The sequence below is a fragment of the Balearica regulorum genome, chromosome 4, assembly GCF_011004875.1.
Source record: "Balearica regulorum gibbericeps isolate bBalReg1 chromosome 4, bBalReg1.pri, whole genome shotgun sequence".
NCBI lineage: Eukaryota > Metazoa > Chordata > Aves > Gruiformes > Gruidae > Balearica > Balearica regulorum.
This window is the reverse complement of record NC_046187.1, coordinates 67,205,229-67,227,474: the sequence shown is the minus strand read 5'-3', so window position 1 is coordinate 67,227,474 and position 22,246 is coordinate 67,205,229. Positions and strand designations below refer to the sequence as shown.

At 40.4% G+C, this 22,246-nt stretch overlaps 1 protein-coding gene across 1 annotated transcript; it reads right to left on the bottom strand.

Moving 5' to 3' along the window:
• Window positions 1-9,097: 9,097 nt before the first annotated feature.
• HS3ST1 (heparan sulfate-glucosamine 3-sulfotransferase 1) lies at window positions 9,098-20,636 on the bottom strand. Its single transcript, XM_075752474.1, has 2 exons — window positions 20,418-20,636; window positions 9,098-11,824 (listed from the first exon to the last, which is right to left on the bottom strand). Exon 2 carries the CDS (start codon window positions 11,694-11,696, stop codon window positions 10,734-10,736), a length of 963 nt encoding a protein of 320 aa, XP_075608589.1. The 5' UTR covers window positions 11,697-11,824; window positions 20,418-20,636; the 3' UTR covers window positions 9,098-10,733.
• Between the last annotated feature and the right edge of the window lie 1,610 nt (window positions 20,637-22,246).

Below are 22,246 nucleotides of genomic sequence, written 5' to 3'. Positions count from 1 at the left end.
GCATGGCCTTGCTCTGCAGTTTATGAAAGTCTTTCTCTGTTCGCCATGTCCACCATGTGAGAGACTCCTCTTATCAGATCAGCCTGATCCTTCAGAATGTTTCATTCAATAAAGGGTAGTGGCTGTGGTTGCTTCTGCTTTTCAAACTAGCATTTTAACACAGACTGTCAGACTACAAGTAATTTTCTCAGAGATTGTCCAGGAAGACTAAAAAGTTGTTAGGAGATGATTGATAGGAGTCTTTCAAAGGAATGATGGCTGTTCTTACAGTCCATGTCTCAATTCAGCAATTGCTGAATTGCTTGCCTGCATGAGAGCATTGGCGTTTCCCTCAGTAACAAATTCTGCATATTCTTTTTGTTTTGTTTTGAAGTATGAAATGGAGAGAAGGAAATTGGCGTTTCCTTTGCATGAGGCATTCGCTTAATATACTAGAAAAGGCAAAAAAAAATGTGATAACTTCTTTACTGATAGACAAGCTCCAAGAAAGCCAGAAAAAAAATCTGTTTCCATTCATTAGCTGTCTCTCCTTTGTGCTTGAGTTACAGGTGTCAAAATATGGGTAATTTAGTAGACTTTTCTAAGGATATAAAAGAAAAATAACTTGATCCACTACAAATCTTTAGTTTGGGCTGCAGAACACACTATCAATGAACCATAACTGCGGGGATTGCCTGCATCCTTCTGCTGCGTTTAACTTCAGAAAAATGATAGTCTCTACACTGAAATGAACTTCCTTTAACTGTTAGGTGTCTTTAAGATTAGAATATTAGTATGCAGATATTTAAAATGTAGCATTTTTTCTCCAGTTGTGCATTCTATTATTTTTTTTTCTTCAGAAGGTAGAGCCCATTTCCCTGTGACAATATTCACAAAGCCTTCAGGAGGCTATCAGAGCCACAGTGTTCAAGTCCCCACAAAGAATCTGGTACTTATGAAGGTGCTTTTGAAAATCCCAGTGGTTACATTCCTGCATTTCCAGATACATGAATACCTTTAAAAATACGGCTCTTACCTGCCAACTTCTCACTAGGCAAAATTACAATGTATCTATTTCTGGCCAAATATCCTGTTGAAAGACATTGATTTAAAATACTTATTCTTTTTCTTTCTTCTTGGGACAATTGATTCATTTTCAGAGCAAGGTGAACTGATACTGGATGGTTTACCATATAGGACTCTACTGGATGTGCTTAAAACATACGTTTCTGGTTTACCTACACATTAAAGTTTTCAGTGCACTTATTAAGGGTAGAAGTTTGTGTTGACTTGGCTGCTTTTTTGTATGACTTTTAAACCTAACTTGAATGTCATTCTCCACTGTAACGCTGCTTGCATTTCAGGGGTCTTATAAAATACTTGGAAGGAATTGTATCATATAAGTTATTATCACTGAACTGTAGATATTTCATGGTAGTGATTGTGACACTGTTACTTTGAAAGATATTCAGTCAAGCAACGGCATATCTATCTGCTGTAGCATTAGGAATTAGTATGCTGTATTCAAAAATCAAATGTGCTGAATGTAGCCATTAACTGAATAATGCATAAAAGCAAATCGGATTCCTTAAAATATTTGAGTGATGTATGCCACTGATGGGACATAGAGGAGTTGACTTGAGCACCGAGGTGTTACTCTACTATGGTGACTTCAGTGAGACTGGGAATTTCTGACTTTAACTCTGAATCCACTGTCTCTACCAGTTTAGTAGGACAACTGTCAGTATCTCTCTGTAGCAGAAATCAGAGTTGTACAGATACATTTGTCAGTAGAGTTTTTTAGATACATTCCCCACTTGCCAAGTTAAGACCAAGTTTTCAGAAATTGATTTTACAGACAAGAAAGGGAAATTTATTGGGGTTATTAATGGTATTTAAAATATTCTAAGTAGAATTCTCCTCTCAGTGGTATAAAGCAAGCTTGACATTAAATATAGTAGAAACTACATGTTCACCAGCAAGAAGAAAACATAGCCTTCCTGCTCTCTCAGTACTTCAGAAAATATGATTGTATATTATAGTTTATGTCTATGGACCTGTTTTGTTTCCCTTGCTTAAGCTGATTGTATGGAGTGCACTAGGTTTAATCAGTCTGTCTGAGAACAGAATGAGGTAACAATCCTGCTTCTTAGAAAAAGATTTTCCCAATTATTAGCATTTTGGTTAAACATGATCAAGAATTCTGTATCTTAGGAAAGATTTTTTGGTCATTCTTTTTCTGGTTGATTGCACCCATCACATATTTAACTATAAAAATGAAGCAGTGGCACAGATCCCTGGTGAAATGGACTAAGGAGACACTACTGGTGTCTCCTTCAAAAACAGGGATTATCTTAGACCCTCTACCCTTTGTTGGCAGACAGACAAAGAAGATAAGGATTGAATGGAAAAGTGAATGGAACCCATTGAGAGATGAACGTTTTGAGAGCTGTGGGGAATTCTGCACTTTCACTGTTGCACAGACAGGCTGGGGGGTCATGTATCACCCACTCCTCCTCACCTAGAGTGTTTGGATACTATTATGTCTAACATCAGTCAAGAGGTAAAAATGAGCTCTGAATGTTCATTCCATTTAAACATTTTTATCCAGAGTATTTGTCAGTTCACAGGTTAGTCTGGACTAGAAGATTCAATGGGTGAAGACAGATCATGCTGCAATGTACACACCAGGGCTGTGGTGTCACAGCAAAAAGCATTCAGTGGCAAAATTCATATCAACGGCCACCATGACCACAGCATGCCACTCCTCTAGTTGTCTTTGCATGACCAGTGCTTTAAAGCAAATGTATTAAAAACTACATTAGTTCCCTGATCCAATTCACAGGATAACTGCCCACAAAGTTGTACCAGGCCTAAGGCAGTACAGATAGATGGCAGGAATATCTCAAGGTGTTGTAATATCTGAAGACTTCTGTAGTTTAATAGGCTAATTTCTGGTGGCAGTGTTGGAATGAAAGGCTGTCTTACACTCACCTCTGCTCAGGGTTGCTTCTGTTTGCAGAACTGAATGATGACCTGAACCAGGAACCTGATGCAGCTGAAAAAACAGTTTTGTTTGAATTCTTTTTCAGCTGAATCCACTCCTGTTCTGGCACAGCTCTGACCAGCTTTGGCCAGATCAAGCAGTATCTCTGAGTGTTCAACCGTGGCTTGAATCTGCTGAAATCACATTCTAAATCACTGGTTTGGGGAAAAAAAAATTTAGGGGCATCATCCCCCAGCAAGTAGTTATTACTAGACAATCAAACACAAGAGATGATGGCCTGTCTGCCAGAGAAATGGCCACAATTTTAAAGAGCTGAGGTCCTTCAGTTAGCAGGAACAATGCCAAAGCTGTCTCCTGAATAAGGTAACGAAGAGTTCAGCAGCACTGTCAATGTAATGTATTCCTGCTGCCTGCACTGGGCACAAGGTCCTCTCAGCTGGTTCAGCACAACTGTAAGGCAAGCAGTTATGTAGGTGGAGAAGAGAGTTGATTCTTCTAAGCCACTTTCTCCTTTATCTTTAAATTATCTCCAGTATACCTCATAGCTAAACAGACCAATTCAAGGCTAGTAACCTGGGGCACGGAAGAAGAAAAAGCATCTTTGGGTGACAGACAAGAGCCAGTAAAACTCTCATGCTTTTGATAATGTGGAGGGAACGTACCAGAACTCTGCAGGTCCCCACAAAATCTGTGACACCCATTTCACCCTTGCTCTGAGAACAGGAAAGGCTTTCCTTTCACTTTCCTGAGCTGTCAATCCCCGTTCAACTTCATGAACAGTTAATTCACTTGCTAAAATCCATTTTTCATGCATTGCCCTATTTGTAAGGGACAGTAAATCCTTTCTTTTATTTACCGTGCTTGAAATATAACTTTCTTCCATAAGGCTGCAGAAAAGAAGTTCTTGTATGAGTCACAGAAAAGGAGCATTTGAGTCGGTTTAACTTTTACATTATTTTCTTTTCAGTTTATGAACGTCTGAGCATTAGCTGACTCAAGTTGATTAAGTATGAAAAAACGGCACTAGGATTTTAACTTCATTAGATGTTAAATAATTAACTTTTAGAAAACTAATGCCAACGTCATAAAACATCATATGCATGATATTCAATATATAGCTGTATGCAATAATAAATATCTTATTCAATAAATATAACTGAAGCCCACAAAAGAACAAGGAAGCTGCCAAAAGTAGTATCATATCCAGTTGGCTTAGTCAGCAAGAAACCAACTGGTCCACAGATGCTCTTTTTTTCTATGAGAAAATATCCTCTTTTGCAAGTCTCCTGTCTGCAAAATGTTTCATATGAACTCTTCTCCTCCTGCAGGCTGTAAATAATTTATTCATCAAACCCTTTTATTTGTAGCAGATGGAAAACTTAGTACAAATTTAAAAACAAAAAAGGGGAAGATTAGACACTTAGGTGAATAATAAGTCTAATTGCATTATACTGCACTGGCTTTTAAAAAAGGCCTTAAGGCATGGGAATGAACTGATACTCAGATGGATTTGGATGCCTTTTCCCTGTTTGGGTGGCACAAAGAACTGAGCAAGAAGCTGTTTTTCCTAAGAGTGCTTATTCATCATATGCAAGGATGAGAACATAGGGAATGAGGCTATGATAAGATGTCCCCTGTATCCAGCGTTCCCCTACTATCCACTTCCAGTGTCCTTGCCTGCTCATGGGGCTGCCTAGCGCCAGTCCCAGCCAGTGTGGCAGTCAAAATGGACTACATGTTCTGTTTCTGCAAAGTGTGTCCTTTCTTCCCTCTTTTATTCCCCTTGCACAGGAACACACATGTTCAGGCAAGAAAATGGTAAGATGCTAAAATAAACAAGACATGGTATGGTTCCAATTCCTTTTTTTTCCAGCACATACACACTTACATTACCTTTGATTTAGCTACATTTCAGTACACTTTTGTTATCTGACTATATAACATAACTTGCATTCCTGGTCTTTGTACTTTACACAAGGTCACAAGGGGGGAAAAAAAAAAACCCATTCCTACACGGCTCAAGAGAATGATTCTCAGACTGTTTCCATTGCTTCAAAATAAATACTGCTACCATTTGTAGTATGGGTAAAAGTCTCATAATATTGCCAATAACATAACTGCTACTCTAGCAACAAGAAAAATATGCTCCTTTGATTATACGTTTCTATTTACCAAACGCATTAGATAACTACTCACATGTGACGGTGTGACAATAGTTCCTCTGGTAATGCAATGACACCGACAAAATAAGCTGAATTTTATTCAATTAAAGTTTAAAATATATCATATTTATGGAAGAAATATGAAGGAATTTTTTACAATGAGGGTGGTGAAAGACTGGAACAGGTTGCCCAGAGAAGAAATATTCAAGGTCAGGCTTGATGGGGCTCTGAGCAACCTGATCTAGTTGAAGATGTCCCTGCTCGTTGCAGGGAGGTTGGACTAGATGACCTTGACAGGTCCCTTCCAACCCAAACTATTCTATGATTCGATGATTCTATGATTAGAACAAACATACACAAAGTATGTTTTGGACCCCATAATGCTGTGATTTCCCATTCATTTGAACTGTATGCTGTAAAAATGCCATCAGATCATGGATCTACTTTCTTACAGAGTGTTAATATAATTGTTAATTATAGGAAAGATGTGATGCAGCAGCATATTGAAAAGAGGAATTTCACAAAATTCAGTAATAGGAGATATCATGAGAAGTCTGTCTGGTGTAAGAAATACTGCACGAACTCTTCCTTTTGTAACTGAGTGTTATCTGGACTGAACTACGTTGAGTTCTGGAGGCTGGCCTGATCATTATTACTGAAATACTGCTGACTGATGGATTGAAAACTAAGGAGGGGAGGGCATTTTAATTTCTCTACTGTTTTACTGTGAACGCATACAGGTTCCTGTTTCTGTAACCCCATTCAAATTAAATAAAGAAGAATTTTGCCATTCACTTCACAACAGTCCTTTGTTCAAGCCAATGTGCCTTCATAATTGAAGCTGAGTTGTATTGCATTTTTTTTTATACTTAGGGATCCCTCATGCACCTGCTGTTTGGGGTTTGGATCTTAAACTGTGTTTTGGCAGAGCATAATGTCAATAGCAAGTAAAAAGATGATGTCATTATGATGGTATTATTGACTTGGAAGTTAATTGAAGACATTGTTTTCATAGACAACACAAAGTGATATCCAAGCCAAAAATTTCACATCTCTTATCATTAAAAAAAAAAAAAAAAGTGTTCTCAGACAAATGAGACCAGCTGTTCCTATGCATCCAGCTGCTCCCCACCCTGACTTGCATATTTTATATATCCCAGAAGGCATTTAAAATCTGCAGCATCACTGTTGAGTTTATTGCACTATTAACTTAAAAACTGCATCAACTGTTGTGTGGTAGTTAAGTAGAAAATTTACGGTGAATGGGTTATTGTTGCAAGAAAAGAGAGTACTGCTCTCCTTCGCTAACATTCTAGGAGACATAAATGCAATTTCATTCATTTTTGGTAAGCAAAATATGAACAAAAGTTTTTTTCACTCATATAAGATATTTGCATGCCTTCCACCTGTAACTAACTGGCCTTTCCAATGCAATTGCAAAATGAAGGAATTAACAGTGAACATACATTCTTTCCAGCATAACTGGGCACTTAGGCAGAGTCACATAAATAAAAGTTACTGGGTGAAGAATGAGAAAAAAAAAATAATGTTACAGCTGTAGGGGCAAATACTTGCAAATATTTCAGCTGGTATATACCTAGTAGCAAGTGTAACAGACTTTCTTGACACGTTAGTTTAATTTAATACCTTTGTGTTTTTTGTACTTTTCATTATTACTGTATTATATTATTACTAATATACTCCTGCAAAATTTCATTCACAGTGTAAGCGAAATTGGGACTTTCAAGCCTCAGGCTTTGAAAAAGAGAAAGGACAAGGGATATTCCTCTGAGAAGCAGTTTTGATGTACAGCCTCTTACTTGTAGGGTGCACGTGTGAATTTTCTTAAATGTCTGGCCAGTCATGCTAGATAAGAAGAAAGATACATGGAAATACGCCTTAGCCCATTTTATTTCTCTTTAGACATTTGAAATTTGTGTGGATGACAACAGGGAATGAGAATCCTGGCTTTCTGCAGAAACTGGGTCTGAAAATGCATGCAGGCAAGGAAAGGTAAAATGATCAGCTTTGAGCCCCAAAGTAACAATGTTTCCATCTAAAATACTCTGTGGTGGTAAGTCTCACACACTTATCAATGAGCGTAGCACTGCCATGTTCCCATTGCAAATCAGCTCAAGTAAGATTTAAAAAAGGATGGATTTTTTTTTCTGAGATGTTCCAAACCAATTTTGATTTATTCAAGCACAGTAGAAGCACATTTCACCTACAACATCAGGAAAAAGGTACAAGGAACTGCAAAGCACATATAGAAGGATCATGCAGCAACAACAGTAGATGTAGCAATATTCTTGATGAAGTAATAACTTTGGGGTTTTTTTTCCTAGGACACTTCTTTCCCTTTCCATACTCTTTTAGCAGTGTTCATGGGATAATTATTATAGTTTAAACTTTGTCCTCTGCAGGTACAATACCTGGCTTTCACAGACTCACACTAATCCATGTCGTGAAGCAAAGGGCAAGACCCTGCAGTGCCAGCCTGATAAATGACTTGATTGGCATTTCTTCTTCTACTCGAGTGGAAGGCTTTGGATTGGACATTGAATTCTCATAGTGTTGTATTTATATTTGCAAAAGCGATCACAGACTTGGCTAGCAGCCCTGAGGAAACAGGGCTGTGGAGCAACACCCAAGTGGTTGTACTTTAAACCTGAGATGGTAGAGTTCTACAGAAATAAATACCTGTATTGCATAACACTGGAAAGGTATTTTCAGGGATTTTTTTTTTTTTTCTTTTATGGATATGGCACGACTTCAAAGCTCACTATTAGTGTTTCTAAAGTCCCAATCAGAACATGCTTCAGCCTCTTTCTTTCATTCTCTCTTCACTTTCTTCTGTTTGCTTTTGTTGTTTAGCACTTCTTTAGAAATAGTCTAGCAAACTTCTTTAAATACAGTAATGCATATGTGGAAAGTGAATGTGGCTCTTGTTGAACTGAAAATTTACACTCAGAATCCTATTTTTAAGTATTGTAACTCTTGAACTTAGGGCATCTATGGCAAGTAAATATTGCCATTATTATTAGTGTGGGCGTGATTTATTGTCCATCCCCATCGCAGCTACCACACGGCTAGCTGTGCAAGCTCCAGCATAAGGTATTGTACAATTATGTCATCCCTGCACAATGTACAACATACTGCCTGTGGACCCCTTTAAAGTTAGAGTCTAGAGCATGAATCGTGTCAGCTTCTGGTTCAGTATGTCTCCCTGAAGTGGTCACCTCACCTCCTGATTCTGCAGAGAACATGCTATGAGGTCCTAGCACTAAGGCAGTACTAGTGCCCCAATAGCCCATACTCTATGTCTCTTTGTTTCAGTACCAACATCAGGCATCAACATTGCTCTGGCATTCACAATTCAACACTTATGCCATATGCTGCCCTGTATGACCTGCTGCAGGTGAACCTGATGCATCCCTGCCGCCTTGTACTCCTCTGGCTCCTGGTCACATACCCTGGTAGCATTTTTCCTTTCCCAGCAAAAAGTTAGTGAATGTAGTGGGTTTAGTCTGGGATTGCAGGGAAGCTCTAGTGAAGGTGGGAAGCCTTTTGTCTGGGCCAAAATCTCTTAGGTCCAGGTGGCTCCTGCAGAGATCACATTAGCAAGGAAATGGGAAAACAATGAGTGTAGAAAAACATGCTGCCCCACCTTACCAAAAACCCCTGAATTTCTCTTTTCTAAAACTTTATTAGGAGCATCTGCCTCATGTAAGATTTGACATTATTGCCACCAGAAACTTTCCCTCCTTGTTGTATATTCCAGGTCAGCAACAGACAATGCAGGCACAACACAGCAGCAAACAACTGCTTTCCAATCAATCCACTAGGCTACAGCTAAATTCTTAAGTAACATTTAACTGGAATCTAAACTGGAGTTGAATCCTAAATTCTGGTCTTCCAAACTAGAAACTGATGAAAAAAAAGAGAAAGATGCAATTCAGAAAATATTTTATTGAGTACAATACCATTTCATTGTAGGCTTTCATCAAAGGTCTACTTTATAAAACACCACCAACCTCTCTGAGGTTGAATACAGCTTGGGCAGGTGCACAAGGAACAGGAGAGAGGGGCAGCATCTGCAAATTTTCATGCAATTAGCATAATATGGGATATTTGCATCCAGACGGTACCTTGTCATAGTGCCCAAGCTTGCACCATCTCACCAGAAAAAAAATTAATGAATCTACATTTAAATTATATAAAGGATTGTAACAATCAATTACAAATTCAAATTTACAGAATGCTGCCACCGCACATTCAATGGCCAAACTCAAGCTCATAAAATGAAAATTAGGAGCTCAGAATGAAAGTAGCATAGTAAGCATCACATGGAAACAGGATTAACTGACTCCAGAAATTGCTTGCTAACAAGACATCATAACTACTGTTACACAAGAAGAGATGTAAATTTTACCAATGTACCAACATCTAACTTCCATTTGTAGCAGATGGAAGACCATAAAAGTTCCTGGAATTGGGGTTAATCCCACAACACACAAGTCTAATCAAGACTTGGCATCATGGTTCTTGGAAGGAGATTAAATGAACAGTAGTCCATGGGCAATTTTCAATTGCATGAAGCAGCTGCTCAACTCATAGAAAACAGCCTTAAATGGGGTACAAGTGTGCTAATATTTATATGAATGAAGTTGCCACTTATTGGAATGTAGACCAACTAATTTTTCTGGTGTAAGCGTTCATTTTTAGTAATGGCAAAGCATAAATGTGCTATAAAACGTAGGAACAGTCATAAGCAACCTTGCAAGTGTCCCTATATTGCTTAAATTCTTCTTTCAACCCTCCTTCTTTATGAAGTATATATACATTCAGAGACTGTAGGAAGTTTTCAGGCTGACCATATTTCTGCAGCTAACTCTGGATTTTATGAGCTGGTCCCAACACAATCTTCAAAAATCTGCCATGAAACCTGCACTGTACTGCCAAAGAATTTGAGGAGTACTTTTTATAACATTAAATACAAAGGTAAGTACAGCAGTTAATATGTCATATTACATAGATACTTCCATTGTCCTTTAGGTGTGTATGTCCCAACGTGTATAAGTACTACCACTTTATCAGGAAATAATTTTATAAAGCAGGATGGAACAATTTGCTAACTGCAACAATATCTTCAGATGAGAAAGAAATTATTAAACTACATTTTAAAGCAAGAAAAGTGGAAATGTAAAGTTTAGCATATTCATTAGGAATTAGAGGAGAAAGTCCAGAATAGTCCAGAAAGGCCAAAGTATTCAAATAATTCTGAAGATTTCTATTGAAATGAATTTCTTCTTAAAAAGACAATGCATTCTCAAGACAGCATCTTCTGCAGTGAAATAATTTAGTTTCTTCATATAGACACATCATACACAATGTTAACAACCATGAAAAACAATACAAAATGCTTTCAAATTTAACAAGTAGAAAAATATAACTAGTATATATATGGCAATTGTGAATCTAATACTGTACAGAAGTATTTATGGATTTTACAAATAAATTATAGGTTAAATGCCCTTTTTAAAATTTCTAGATGTACACTGGAACATAAGTTCTGAAAGTTACCACTAACTTGCCACAAATGAGTGCCAGTCAAATGTTCTGCCCACAAGCTCAAAAAATTTCTTGTTGGGTTCATGGAAATATTCATGGAGTTTCTCAAGTAATCGGGTATCTACTTGTGGATGTGCTCGTCCTTTTGACTCATGTAAACAACGCTCCCTACCACTGTCCCTTAGGCAGTAGAAGCCTTTAGTTTTATTGAAATAAAAGTTTGAAGCATTTATCTGTGGCGATAACTTCAGAAATCTCTCTACCTTCTCTACTTCTGGGAAGGGATCTTTGATTAGTTTATCCCCATCTACAATGTGGATACGATCAAGAGGAAAATATTTCAGCCAGTTTTGCATGTGAATGTAGTATAAGCTTCTGTTTATTGCCTTGTAGTCCACATTGAGCTCACCATCTTTAACCAGGAACTGTTCAATGGATGGATACGGCTTGTGCTTCTGCATGTGATTATAGAACACTTGGGTGTAATCTGATAGTACTCTCTCACTTGGGTCTCTTAAAATAAGGAGTAGTCTCATTGATTGGTTCATGTTATAAACTCTTTCAGGCACTTTAGGTGATGTGAAATATGCTGGAGTTTTTTCCACGGTGATCTGATGGGGATAAGAGAATGGCATTTGATTAATATACCACTGCAATCCATTTCTGTAGTGATCTTCCCAGTCAAAGAAGTGAACTTCACTTTCTGCTGCCGCAATATCTGGATGGAGACTCAACATCTCTAACAAAGCTCTTGTTCCACCTTTTCTCACTCCAATAATGATAGTTTGTGGCAGCTGCTGGCATGATCCATTAGAATGAATGTTTTCCTTGAAGTCATTTTTTTGAGATGTTTTCTTTAAAAGCTCTCTCTGAACAGACTGGGAAGTTGTCTCAGCTTTTGAATTTATAGCCGGTCTGGAAGGCACTATCTGAGGTTGAACGATAAGCAACACAGCTCCCAGCAGAAAAGCTGCCATGACAGAAGTTCTCAGTCTGGTTTCACTCAAGCAGGTAATGGGGCATAGAGTGATTTCCACCGAGAACAACCTTTAAAAGTTGTTTTTGTTTTGCCGAATGAACACGTATTTCTCAAACAGAAACTTTGCTGAAAGAGGGAGAAGAAAAAGAAAAGCAGCACATTATTTTATACTCAGACATATCACTACTAAAGCCACACCGTATCTTTTGCTTTTCACAACTAAACAAACTTCTTTAGCTTTCCCAACTCTAGGCTCATAGATCATTTGGTATAATTAAATTCTTTAAAAGACAGGCGAATACAATAATGCCATGAGAAAATGATTTCCAGTCATCAGGAGACATGAACATTCTGAATCTTTCTCTTGCACCCAAGATTCATCTGGAGTATTATTTTTTATTATTTTTTTAAAATCTGATTTCATTGGAGTTGAACCACAATCACAAGAGAATTAAGTGCTTTTTTTATCTCCAAGAACAGGTTTATCTTAGGAAAAAAAAAAAAAGAAAAAAAAAACCATAAAAAGGAAAAGGTGTGGACTGGACCAAAAAAGCATTCTTAAAAGCTGAGGGTCTTGTAGGAAGTCTGGGACCTAAAGGTCCTAAAGGACCCTCTGACAGCAACCTTAAAAGTAAAGCTTCCTGGGAAAAAGGCTCAGGCAATATAGACAGAGCTGCCCAACTGTGGGAAGGTAACGTTTCTCCTAGGAAGGGTGAGTAGTAGACCAAGAAAAAGTTGAAATGTTGTGTCATTTTTAAGTGAAGTTAACATTTGCTTTGTGCTTAGGGTTTCTAAGGGTAGAGTCAGGTGGTCTGCATTCTGGCCTTGCGAGAAGGTAAGATACTGAAACTATAGACTATAGTATGACTACATCAACAAAATGCTAGAAGAGCTGTGGTCCCAGTCATGATATTCTGGAAAGAAAATACACAATGGGTACTCCTGAAGGTCATTTTGAGAGTTAGCCAGCAAGCTGCTGTGATGTAAACAACTAGCTTTGCATGTTATCAGAAGACTACTAAATACCACCACTGAACTCCATCTAAAGGTCAGGGGTGTTTTTAATGCAATGTTTGAAGTGAAATCTTAATGGCCTCACACATAGCATAGGTGTTAGATTGTCATGTTATGAGCAGGCTGTGTATACAAGCTCCCTAAATTAAGACACCATCCAAAGACTATAACCTCAGTGGAGGGCTGGTGTGAGTATGATTTTGGTATTGTCTAACTCCACTTAGAAGTGGAAGCCACGACAGCAGAGCACCTGACTGCTTTGCCTTAGTAGGCTACTGTAATTATGATTTTAAGCTTGGAACGGCACATACTGTACCAGCTAACAAGGGCTGAAATATGAAATTACATACGAACAACCTGAGGAAATACAAGGGCTAGGTTTTGGAAATTCTCCAGAGAATCTGAAAAGAAATTAATGACTTTTCCACAATAAGCTAAGTCCCAGTGTGACAAGGACTAATGATGTGTTTCTCGAGTGATCTAGAAAGTTTTGTTTGATAGCTTTGCATTTACAGAGGTCATGACTCCATCCTGAATGGAGCAGGTCTGCTTCCTGATGTTTGCTACTGATTATTATTTTTATGCTTTCCCTTTTTTTAATCACTTTTAAAGGGCTACAAGGCAGAGATATTGTTAGGAAGCAGAAATCAAGGCTGGGAGAAGAGGGAAGCAAAGTGTCATGATAGATGTGAAGTCAAAAGAGTATGTGCTTCCCTGTGTGCCTGCAGGCTTTGAGCTCATGGGCATGCCCTGTCATGGCCAGAAGGTCATGTCCTGGGCTGTTCTGTGATGTTTAATGTGAGGCAAATTTGCAGAGGAATTTGTTTCCTCTTTCTTCCGTTTTTGGTCACTGTTAAATTTTATCTGGCTGAAAGAGCTCCATTTTGGCTGTCGTCATTAATCTTCTGTTCTCCTTCCCTGTCCTCACCATTCCTGTTAATCTTTCTCAGATTAAGCTACTTCAGTTTTAAAAAGAAATAATCTTAATTATTAGCCCCACACTGAGGATGTTGATGGGGGAACACTGAGTGACAGACAATTGATGGTGAATGTCATAGTCAGCAGCAATGCGAGCAAATGGTACAGCACCAGCCGGATCGGATCAGAGACTGATGGCAGCTCAGTACGTAAGAGTAACAAAACATCAACTCTTGATGAATTTTAAGGTCACAGATTAAAGGAATAGCCACTTACTCTAGAGTATATTTTAAGAGTCACTATCTCCATAAATAGTAAGCCTGAGTTGTTGTCTTAACACCTTACTGGAAAAGCATAATAGGATTTCAGCGAGGAACAGGTTGAACTGCTGTTGAAAGAAGTTAAAGCCTAATGGTAAGAACCCTTATTGCTTAGCAGTCAGACTGAAATATGCTATGCTGAGAGCCAAGTTCTATGATAGACTATCTCTGGAAAGATTAACTTTTAGGTGCTGGTCACAGATATTAGTGACAACACACTGCTGACATGATTTTTTTTTTTTTTTTAAATGAACTATATATACACCAATTTACTGGGACTGTTTTGTTTTTAACTCATAGTTTGCATACTACTCAGTTGCCAACTTTTTTATTCAAGTCTTCCCTTGGCTAAGTATAGCATGTAAACATTTTGGGGGAATAAAAGACACAGCAAAGTGTCTCTAACTGTAGCTCTACCCTTCTTTTGGCTGGCATTGCTCTTCAAAATCAGACTTGGGGGATATTACAGGCGTGGTACCAATGGCCTCACCTCAGCTAGCTTTTTGAGCCTCAGTGGAGCTCTGCCACAGTGTCTTCTCACTTTAAACTCATACTTTTTTGGGGATAGCTTTTTCTAAAAAAAACACAGAAGCAACTGTTTTCTGTTGCAACATGAGACCTCAGAATAACATGGGAGTGTCTTCTATTTCAGACATACAGAATTTCATCGATCCTCCCCAATTCTTTGTGCAGGTGCACATCAGATGTGCATCAGGTGTTCTTACACTGCAGAACACTGCTACAGTATCTGTAACATTTACTGTCTTTATGCACACACAACAAACCATATCAATAATTATGCCATTTGAAGTACCTATATGCTATTGTTGTTTTACTTGCAAGCAATAAAGCTTTGTCTGCCTTTCCATTCTCTTTTTTTTTTTCTCTCAAACTGTACAGGTCTGATATCTGGATCAATTCTTTTATTGTGTTAGACTAATGCAACACAATGGACATGAGTGTGCCTCTAAACTCAGCAGAAAACATATGTTGTGTGGGCAAAGTGGCGTCCAAGAATAAAACTGCATATAAATTTGTTGTCATCCACCATTCTTCTCTTATATCCTCTTTAACGCTTTATGCGGATCTGCAGTTTGGTGGCTAGAATTACAGCAGTTGATATAAAATGATGCAAACATGTATTCCATATCTTTTTAATTTGTGGGTCCGAAAAACTGTTTCAACAATAATAAGCATGCACTGAAGAGTTTATAGCAGCCACTCTGCCAAATTACTTTTCTGCTTTAAGAATTCTCCTCACTGCCTCCACAACTCATGCAGAGCATACATGACTTCACTCAATGACTTTGTATTCCAGAAGAGTACAAAAATTTAACTGACAGTCATTACTATTGTATTTGCTACAAATAAACGAGCAAGTTGGTAAAAGAACCACAGTTTATGTTAAATGGTGCTTTAAAGATTATACCAAGACTTTTCAAAAGTCTGATTGCTTTTGCTTAATCTTTTCTTCAGCTTTCTCCAATTAATTAGCACAATGTGCCACACTGTTTATTCAACAAGATTCAGTGTTGACATTGCCAATCAAATCAGCTTTCATGATTAAAACCTCTTCAAAAGTAATAGTAACTCGGAAATAAATAGCAGCTTTTTTCAGCAAATGCAGCGTGAGGGCCATAGCTGCCATATTTCATCAGCTTTTAAGCATATTACAGTGCTCTTTGAAACATGTCACTATTTCATGACTTCTAACTCTTACCACATTAACAAGGGATTTTACTGCCTCTGTACGTTTATCCTCACTCAGTGCCATGGCCTAAACTACCTAGATTATATATAATTTTTAGTTTAATTAGCATTAACAAAATAAGATAGTTTTTGCCTGGACTGGTAGTTTTTGCTGGGGGTGGATTTAGCTCTGAACTTCCATAAAAGCCTTCGAGTCAGCTGCTGGCAAATCTGACGGGGATACTTCACAAAAAAACCCAAACCCACAGCACCACCGTGAGAAGTTTAGCAGAACTAATGGGACACAGCTACTGCCAGAACAGTAACTGGGAGAGGGATGACTATATCCTTTCCAGGAACATGCAGGTGAGTTCACCTTCATTAGAGAAAAGCCATGTTTTTATGGTTCTCTAGGGACTGAGGATGAACAGGTTAAGTTTCAGATGCCCTCACTTGCTCTCCTTGCAGAACTGAAGCCCTGCACTGGAGAGATCTTTGCACAGCCATCACAGTCTGGCCTGAATCAGAACCATAGATCAGTTGCTGAAGTTTGTCTCTAGAGGGAGATTAGAGCTGAAAATCTGAGAGAGACATTCTGTTCTTATAAAGTATGTTTAGTTCTGCAGATGCAACAGAACCTCAGGACAGTTTGTGGACTGTGTTTCACTTTGTGAATATTTGGGCACTCAGTATTGCAAAGTATAAGACCAACATTGCTGGTTAAGACTAGGTGTGCAGTACAACCCACACATCTTCTATGCTCGCTTCTTATATTGGGGGGGGGAATAAAATCTATAACTGAGGTAACCAACTCTATAAACAACTTTCTAAACTGATGAAATGTCAGTGATCTGAACATTTGTATTCAGTGATGTATTCAAAAAACCTGAACTAGATCAATTGTAGCGTACTTGAAATTCTTCAAGAACTCATTGATATGAACGGTATATATTCCTATTCTCTGAGAATAGATGGTGGCTGCCATAGGATGTATTCCTTAGCGGTTTATACGAGGTCTTTCGAGTGACACTTTGTATCCAGTTAGCATAAAACTCTCTAGTACAACTATCACTTAAAGCTCAGTCAAGAGCAGAAAAGGAAAGGGAACAATTTTTTTTTTTTAATCTAATCTAGTTTATGAAACATTTTCCACCCCTCGGAAATGTATTCTGCATTTTTCTATTTTTAACTATAAAACTGTCTCACAATGCCCTCTTCATGAAGAAATGCTTCCCACACTTCCCCCCACACTGGTTTTTAATCACATTTTAACAAAAGTTTTCAACAACATGTGCCAATGAAATGCTCAAATTCTAGTTTCCAGTAATTAACTACAAGTAATTGCTTACTTTAGTGAGTGCTACAGAGACAAGGGTATTAAATTAAATAGAACGATATACTACTGAAGCCATAGATCTCTTGGGGCATAAACTATTGATCACCTCGTGATATATAAAAAGCCATCTGTGCATTAAGAGGGGAGGTGAAAAGATAAGTAACTGTATGAACCTGTATTACAGTGCCTAAATGATATTGTCTAGGTACATTTCCAAAATTACATTAATAAATGCTGCACAACCAGTAGAGATTAAACCATGGCTTTAACTTTTATAGTCAGCATGTTAACAAATCTAATCATAATTTCAGTGCTGTTAAGATGATCTATTGCCTATCAGCTCTAAGACTTCAGAAATATACTTTTTAAAGTATCTAAATTTTGGTTAGGGGAACTTAGCAAGCTCAGAAAGGCTGACTTGGTAGGAAGTATTTTTGGCTGAAATCTGCTATATTTCTGCACATGCTGTGATAAATACAGTTTATACAAATTAGCTAGGTCACCAGTTCATGACTTCTAAAGAAGTTCAGCTCCAGTGTGAGCAATAAAGTAGCAAATTTATAATAGACTGTAGTTATATATAACAGGCACTCTTTTTCTTAAGGTCAGAAGGGACCATTGCAATCTTTCATGCCAAGAGGTCATAAAAATTTTTAGAAGAGAGAATACTCTAGATTTCAGAGCCTCATGCAGGTAAAAATAAAATGGGACATTACAGCAGAATAAAAATAAACCTGAAAAGCTCAGGATGCACAGAAATTTTTGTACTGAATGCTAATATGGAATTCCCCTACCGACTTCTATCAATGTTTTAATATCCGTCAGGACTCAATTTTTTTTCATAAAGAGAAAGGGTATACTGTACCACTGTCTTCTCTATCCCCTGTAGACCCAAATGTTCGATTCAAAATCCAGAAATCACTCCTCACCCCACTTCCCAAGCAAAGTGGGTCACTTTCTAATTAGGAAGCAGAAATCTATTGCACAGTTAATAGACTTGCTTCTTAATTCATCCAAGCTGTTCCCCAAGAAAACAACCTGTGTTAAAGGATGGCTCTGTCCTGTCTTGCTCCCTTTCTGTACACAGGTTCACCTTAACTGGATGTATTGAAGAAGGGAACACGGCAGATTAAGCAACCCCATTCTCATTTCCTCTGCCAAGCAATTTCTTACCAGTCTCTGTGCCTGTAGGCACCATTTCAAATACCAGTAAGACATTCAAAATAATAAAAACAAAACAAAACCCCCAAACCTCCAAATAATCTTTTAGTTCATATTCCAAGCTGATTTCTGTGTCTTCCACTCTCTTGCCTTCAGAATAATACTGGAGCAGAGTCTGTACTGGTGAGGTCGTCACTGTATTAGACTTAGCTAAACCAATCAATTTACTAAGTGAAGCACTACATGGTGACCTGGAGGGAACCCTCATGCTCTGGAGTAAGACGTGAGATGACCCAGCAGGATCTTCCATTTTGGACTGCCCAGGCATATTTTCAGTTTTCTTTTTCTAATTATCAAAACTTTTCATGGAAATCCATCAGCTTTAACATATTTTTGGGCTCTGGGTGGCATTTCTAGAAGAGGGGAGAGATCCCACGGTAGTCAGACTAATAAAAAACATTTCTGGTTTCCTCTAATGAAATGCAGAGGAGTTATATGTATCCATCCATATATACATATTTCTTGTGTATTGCAAAACTGTTTTGCACCCACTCTGTTTCTCTGTAATGTCTGTAGAAGCATATGGCTGATTCAGAATAACCAAGGTAGTGTCCAGACAAGGAGGGCACACAGACTGGAACCTGGCGAGGCTGGGGTTGGTATTTGCTCTGTCAAATTAGTGCCTCTCCACTGCAGCAGCTGGCTTTGCTTCAGATGCATAATCTTGCTGCTGACCTACTGGAGGCACTCATTTGGCTATGTAATATCAAAAAATGATGCATTTTTCAAAAAGAAAAAAAAAAGAAGAGGGTGGGTACTGAAAGGGTGGATGTGCAAGAGAGAGCTAAAGCTGCTGTCAGTAACTCTTGCTCTTACTGACAGGTGCTTGTTTCTGAGCAGTGTGGGGAATGCACTTGTTTGAGAGCACAAGAAATGCTGGCAGATGTAAATTGTAATAGTTATTATATATATACGTATTAAGTTTGACAGCCAGACAATATATGGGCATACACTGAATTGAACCTGTTCTACTAAATGTTCCACTTGCCATATATACTGCAGAGGCTCTCAGTGAGAGTGGGCAATGAATGGATCTCTCGTGCCAGAAGGATGATCCCTGCGGACACTCCATCCCTATACCATTCAAGTCCTATGGTATTCATAGGACTTCCCAGATATTTTTTTTTCCTCCCCAGTATCCAAAGAGGAACAGTCTTGGAATAGGGAAAGCCCTCAATCTGCTGCACTAGCACAGAGAGAAAAGAGAGTCATACACTTTAATTCCCAGTCAAGTGAGATGATTGAATTGTCTGTACTTAACTGGGTGCCCTTTCCTGATCTTTTGAATGGCTAGAAGATCAGACCAAACCAGAACTCTTCCAGCTGGGGACTGCCACCCCTCCCTCCCAGCATCCTTTTGCCCCAAAAAGATTTGAACCTCTTACACCCTTATACCTGGAAAGCACCCTGAGAACTGCTGTAACCAAGCCTTCCCTGTACTATTCTAGGGAGCCAGTCCTTCAAAAGAGAAGCGAGCTCGAGTTAAGGCTTTGTGCTCTCCTGCCAGCCCCCAAAGACCACTCTGCCCTCCAGCCCTACACAGCTTGCCAGGTTCCAGTTCAGCACGCTGCCAGGTTCCAGTTCAGCACGCTGCATCCACCTGGCTCCAGTGCTCTGCGTGGGAACGGATCAAAGATGCTCAGAGGAGCTTTTGCAAGTTGTTCACCCGTCAGGCAGGAGCCCTGCACTCTGCCACCCTGCTTCCACACCCCGCCTTTCAGCCGTTAGCCACAAGAAAAACAAGGAGGTAAAGAAATAAAGTGCCCAGGGGCCACATCTGGACAGATCCACAATCCAGGTGCAGCCGACCACCTCCCCCCCGCCCCTTCTTTTTCTTTTTCTCCTCGACAGCGATGCCTCCCGGAGCCTGACTCAGTGAGTAAGGAGGGTGTGGGGTAGGTGCCGCGCGTCCCTCCCCGGGGCTGGGGATGACAGGTTTCGCACGGTCGCTCAGACACGCTCCTCGGCCCCGGAGCGGCGCGGTGCGGCGCTCGCCTCCCGCGGGCGCGGGGCTCCCACCTGCCGGGGGCCAGTGCCGGGCGGAGGGGCGGGCGGCAGCGCCTGTACAGCCCCTGGGAGGCGGGGGGGGGACGGGGGACGGACCCCCTCCGCGATCACCCCGACGCCGTCACCCGCTTCCACCCAAAACTTCCCACGCTCCCGCAGGCAGCACCCGCCGCTCCTCCGACGCACCCCCCTACCGCGACCGCGCATCACTCACCGCCGGGGCGCGGAGCCGCGGGGCAGCGCCCTCCCCGCTGTTCCATGGGCGCCCGCGGGTGCCGGCGGCGGAACCGAGGGAGGGTCACCCCGCGGCGGCAGCGTGCGGAGAGGACGGGGGGTGCGGGAGGGCCGGGGGACCGAACGCCCGGTGCCGCACACCTCGCCCGCCTGGAAGCGGCGCAGCCGGTGCCCGGCGCCAGCTTGTTTGTACGGCCCCGCCCCGCGCCGCGCCGCGTCACGGCGAGGCCCCGCCCACCCGCGGCGCCCGGCGTCCTGCTGGGGTGAGGGCAGCGGCGGGGCGGCTGCCGCGCGCGGGGGGCGCGGGGCCGGGGTGCAGGCAGCGGGGCGGGCAGCGCGGCTGTGCGTGTGCAGGAGTACGCACACACGCGTACGTGCAATATGAAGAAGGCACACAAATCATGTTACAGGCCCGGGGAAATAAATTGCTGTCTACAGAAACACGCGCACCTCCCCCCCCCCCCCCCCCGTTGATTGCCGCCTTCCTGTACCTGCAAAAATAACACCCATGCGAGGTCGCACGAATAAGAGACTGATAACACTTATAGTTGTATTTACTTCTCCTACTTCTTGTTTATGTTTTCTGGACTTTACAAGGTGGGTTTGTTGGGGGTTTTTTGTTGTTTTTTGTTTTTCCCCTGAAATGCTTTTTGTTCAGCCAGAGGAATTTAAAGCAGGATGAGTGTCTTGAATGACACAAATGCTGCTTCCGAGGCAGCGGGAAAAAAGCTTTCTGGGGATTTATTTTAAGTCATAGGGTTAATTTATTGAAATAGGTCTGTATTCGCCAAGAACTGATCTGTTTTTTCAAGATTAAATGCATTAAAACCAGCATTAACATACTGCATCTTCATCCATTATTTCAGCAGCCAAACAGTTGAAATTTACTGGGAGCAAAAAACAGGCCCAAACAACTCAAAAAAAGAAGAAAGCATCTGGTAAGGGAACTCATTTCTCAGTGGATTTGGATCGCTTTAGCCCCACTCCTGTCTGGGGGGCTTCATGCAGTCTGACAGATGTGGAAGAGGTGGGGTATGCCTGAAGAAGGTGGATTAGCCCTGTTTGTACACAGGTTTTAGTACCTCAAAAGGTAACTTGCTTAATCATAGTTCAGGACTCCCCTGACTGGGGTGGGATGGCAGCCAGGAACCTCTCTGCGACTGAGGACTTCCTGAAATTTCTCTTATTTTTTCTCTTCCAAGCTTTTACTTCTTTTCTGTAGTTTTACTTCTGTGGCTTTGAATGCAAAGAATAGTTGCTTGTTCCTCAGCTTGCTTTGAGAACTGCTGTTCTCCAATGGCACGTGATTATATTGATTTAGGATTTGATGTTTATATTTCCATCCACGTTGGTGGAGCTGTTTGCATAAGCATTGCAGGAGCAGCTTCTCACTGTACGTGTACACCAGCCAGGTTTTTTCCGTCCTTCTGCTAAAGACTGTTGCTGTTCCTGCCATGTGGGGACTGGCAGGTTGGCATGATCTGAACTGAAGCATCTGAGAGTGGTCTCTTTAAATAAGCAGTGGATGAGAAAGGCTTAAATCACCTCTCCAACCTTTGAAAGCACACTGGTTAATATTCCCGCTGAAAAGGGACTAATGAGAGGTTTGCAGGATACTGTGACCATTGGCTGCAGCTTACTCACTATTCATTCACTCCTGAGTGCCAGTCTGTGGGAGCGTCAGGTCACACTTGCTTACTGCACCAAAAACCAGCTTAGTGCACTAATGCTATGCAAAAATTCCCATGATGTACATTTTCTTAAATCCTTTTCCATCAGCCTTGGCCTGCAGTCATATTATAAAAGGAG

Bases quoted from the DNA above. Each gene is read 5' to 3' on its own strand.
- HS3ST1 (XM_075752474.1), bottom strand. From the start codon at position 11,696: ATGGCAGCTTTTCTGCTGGGAGCTGTGTTGCTTATCGTTCAACCTCAG.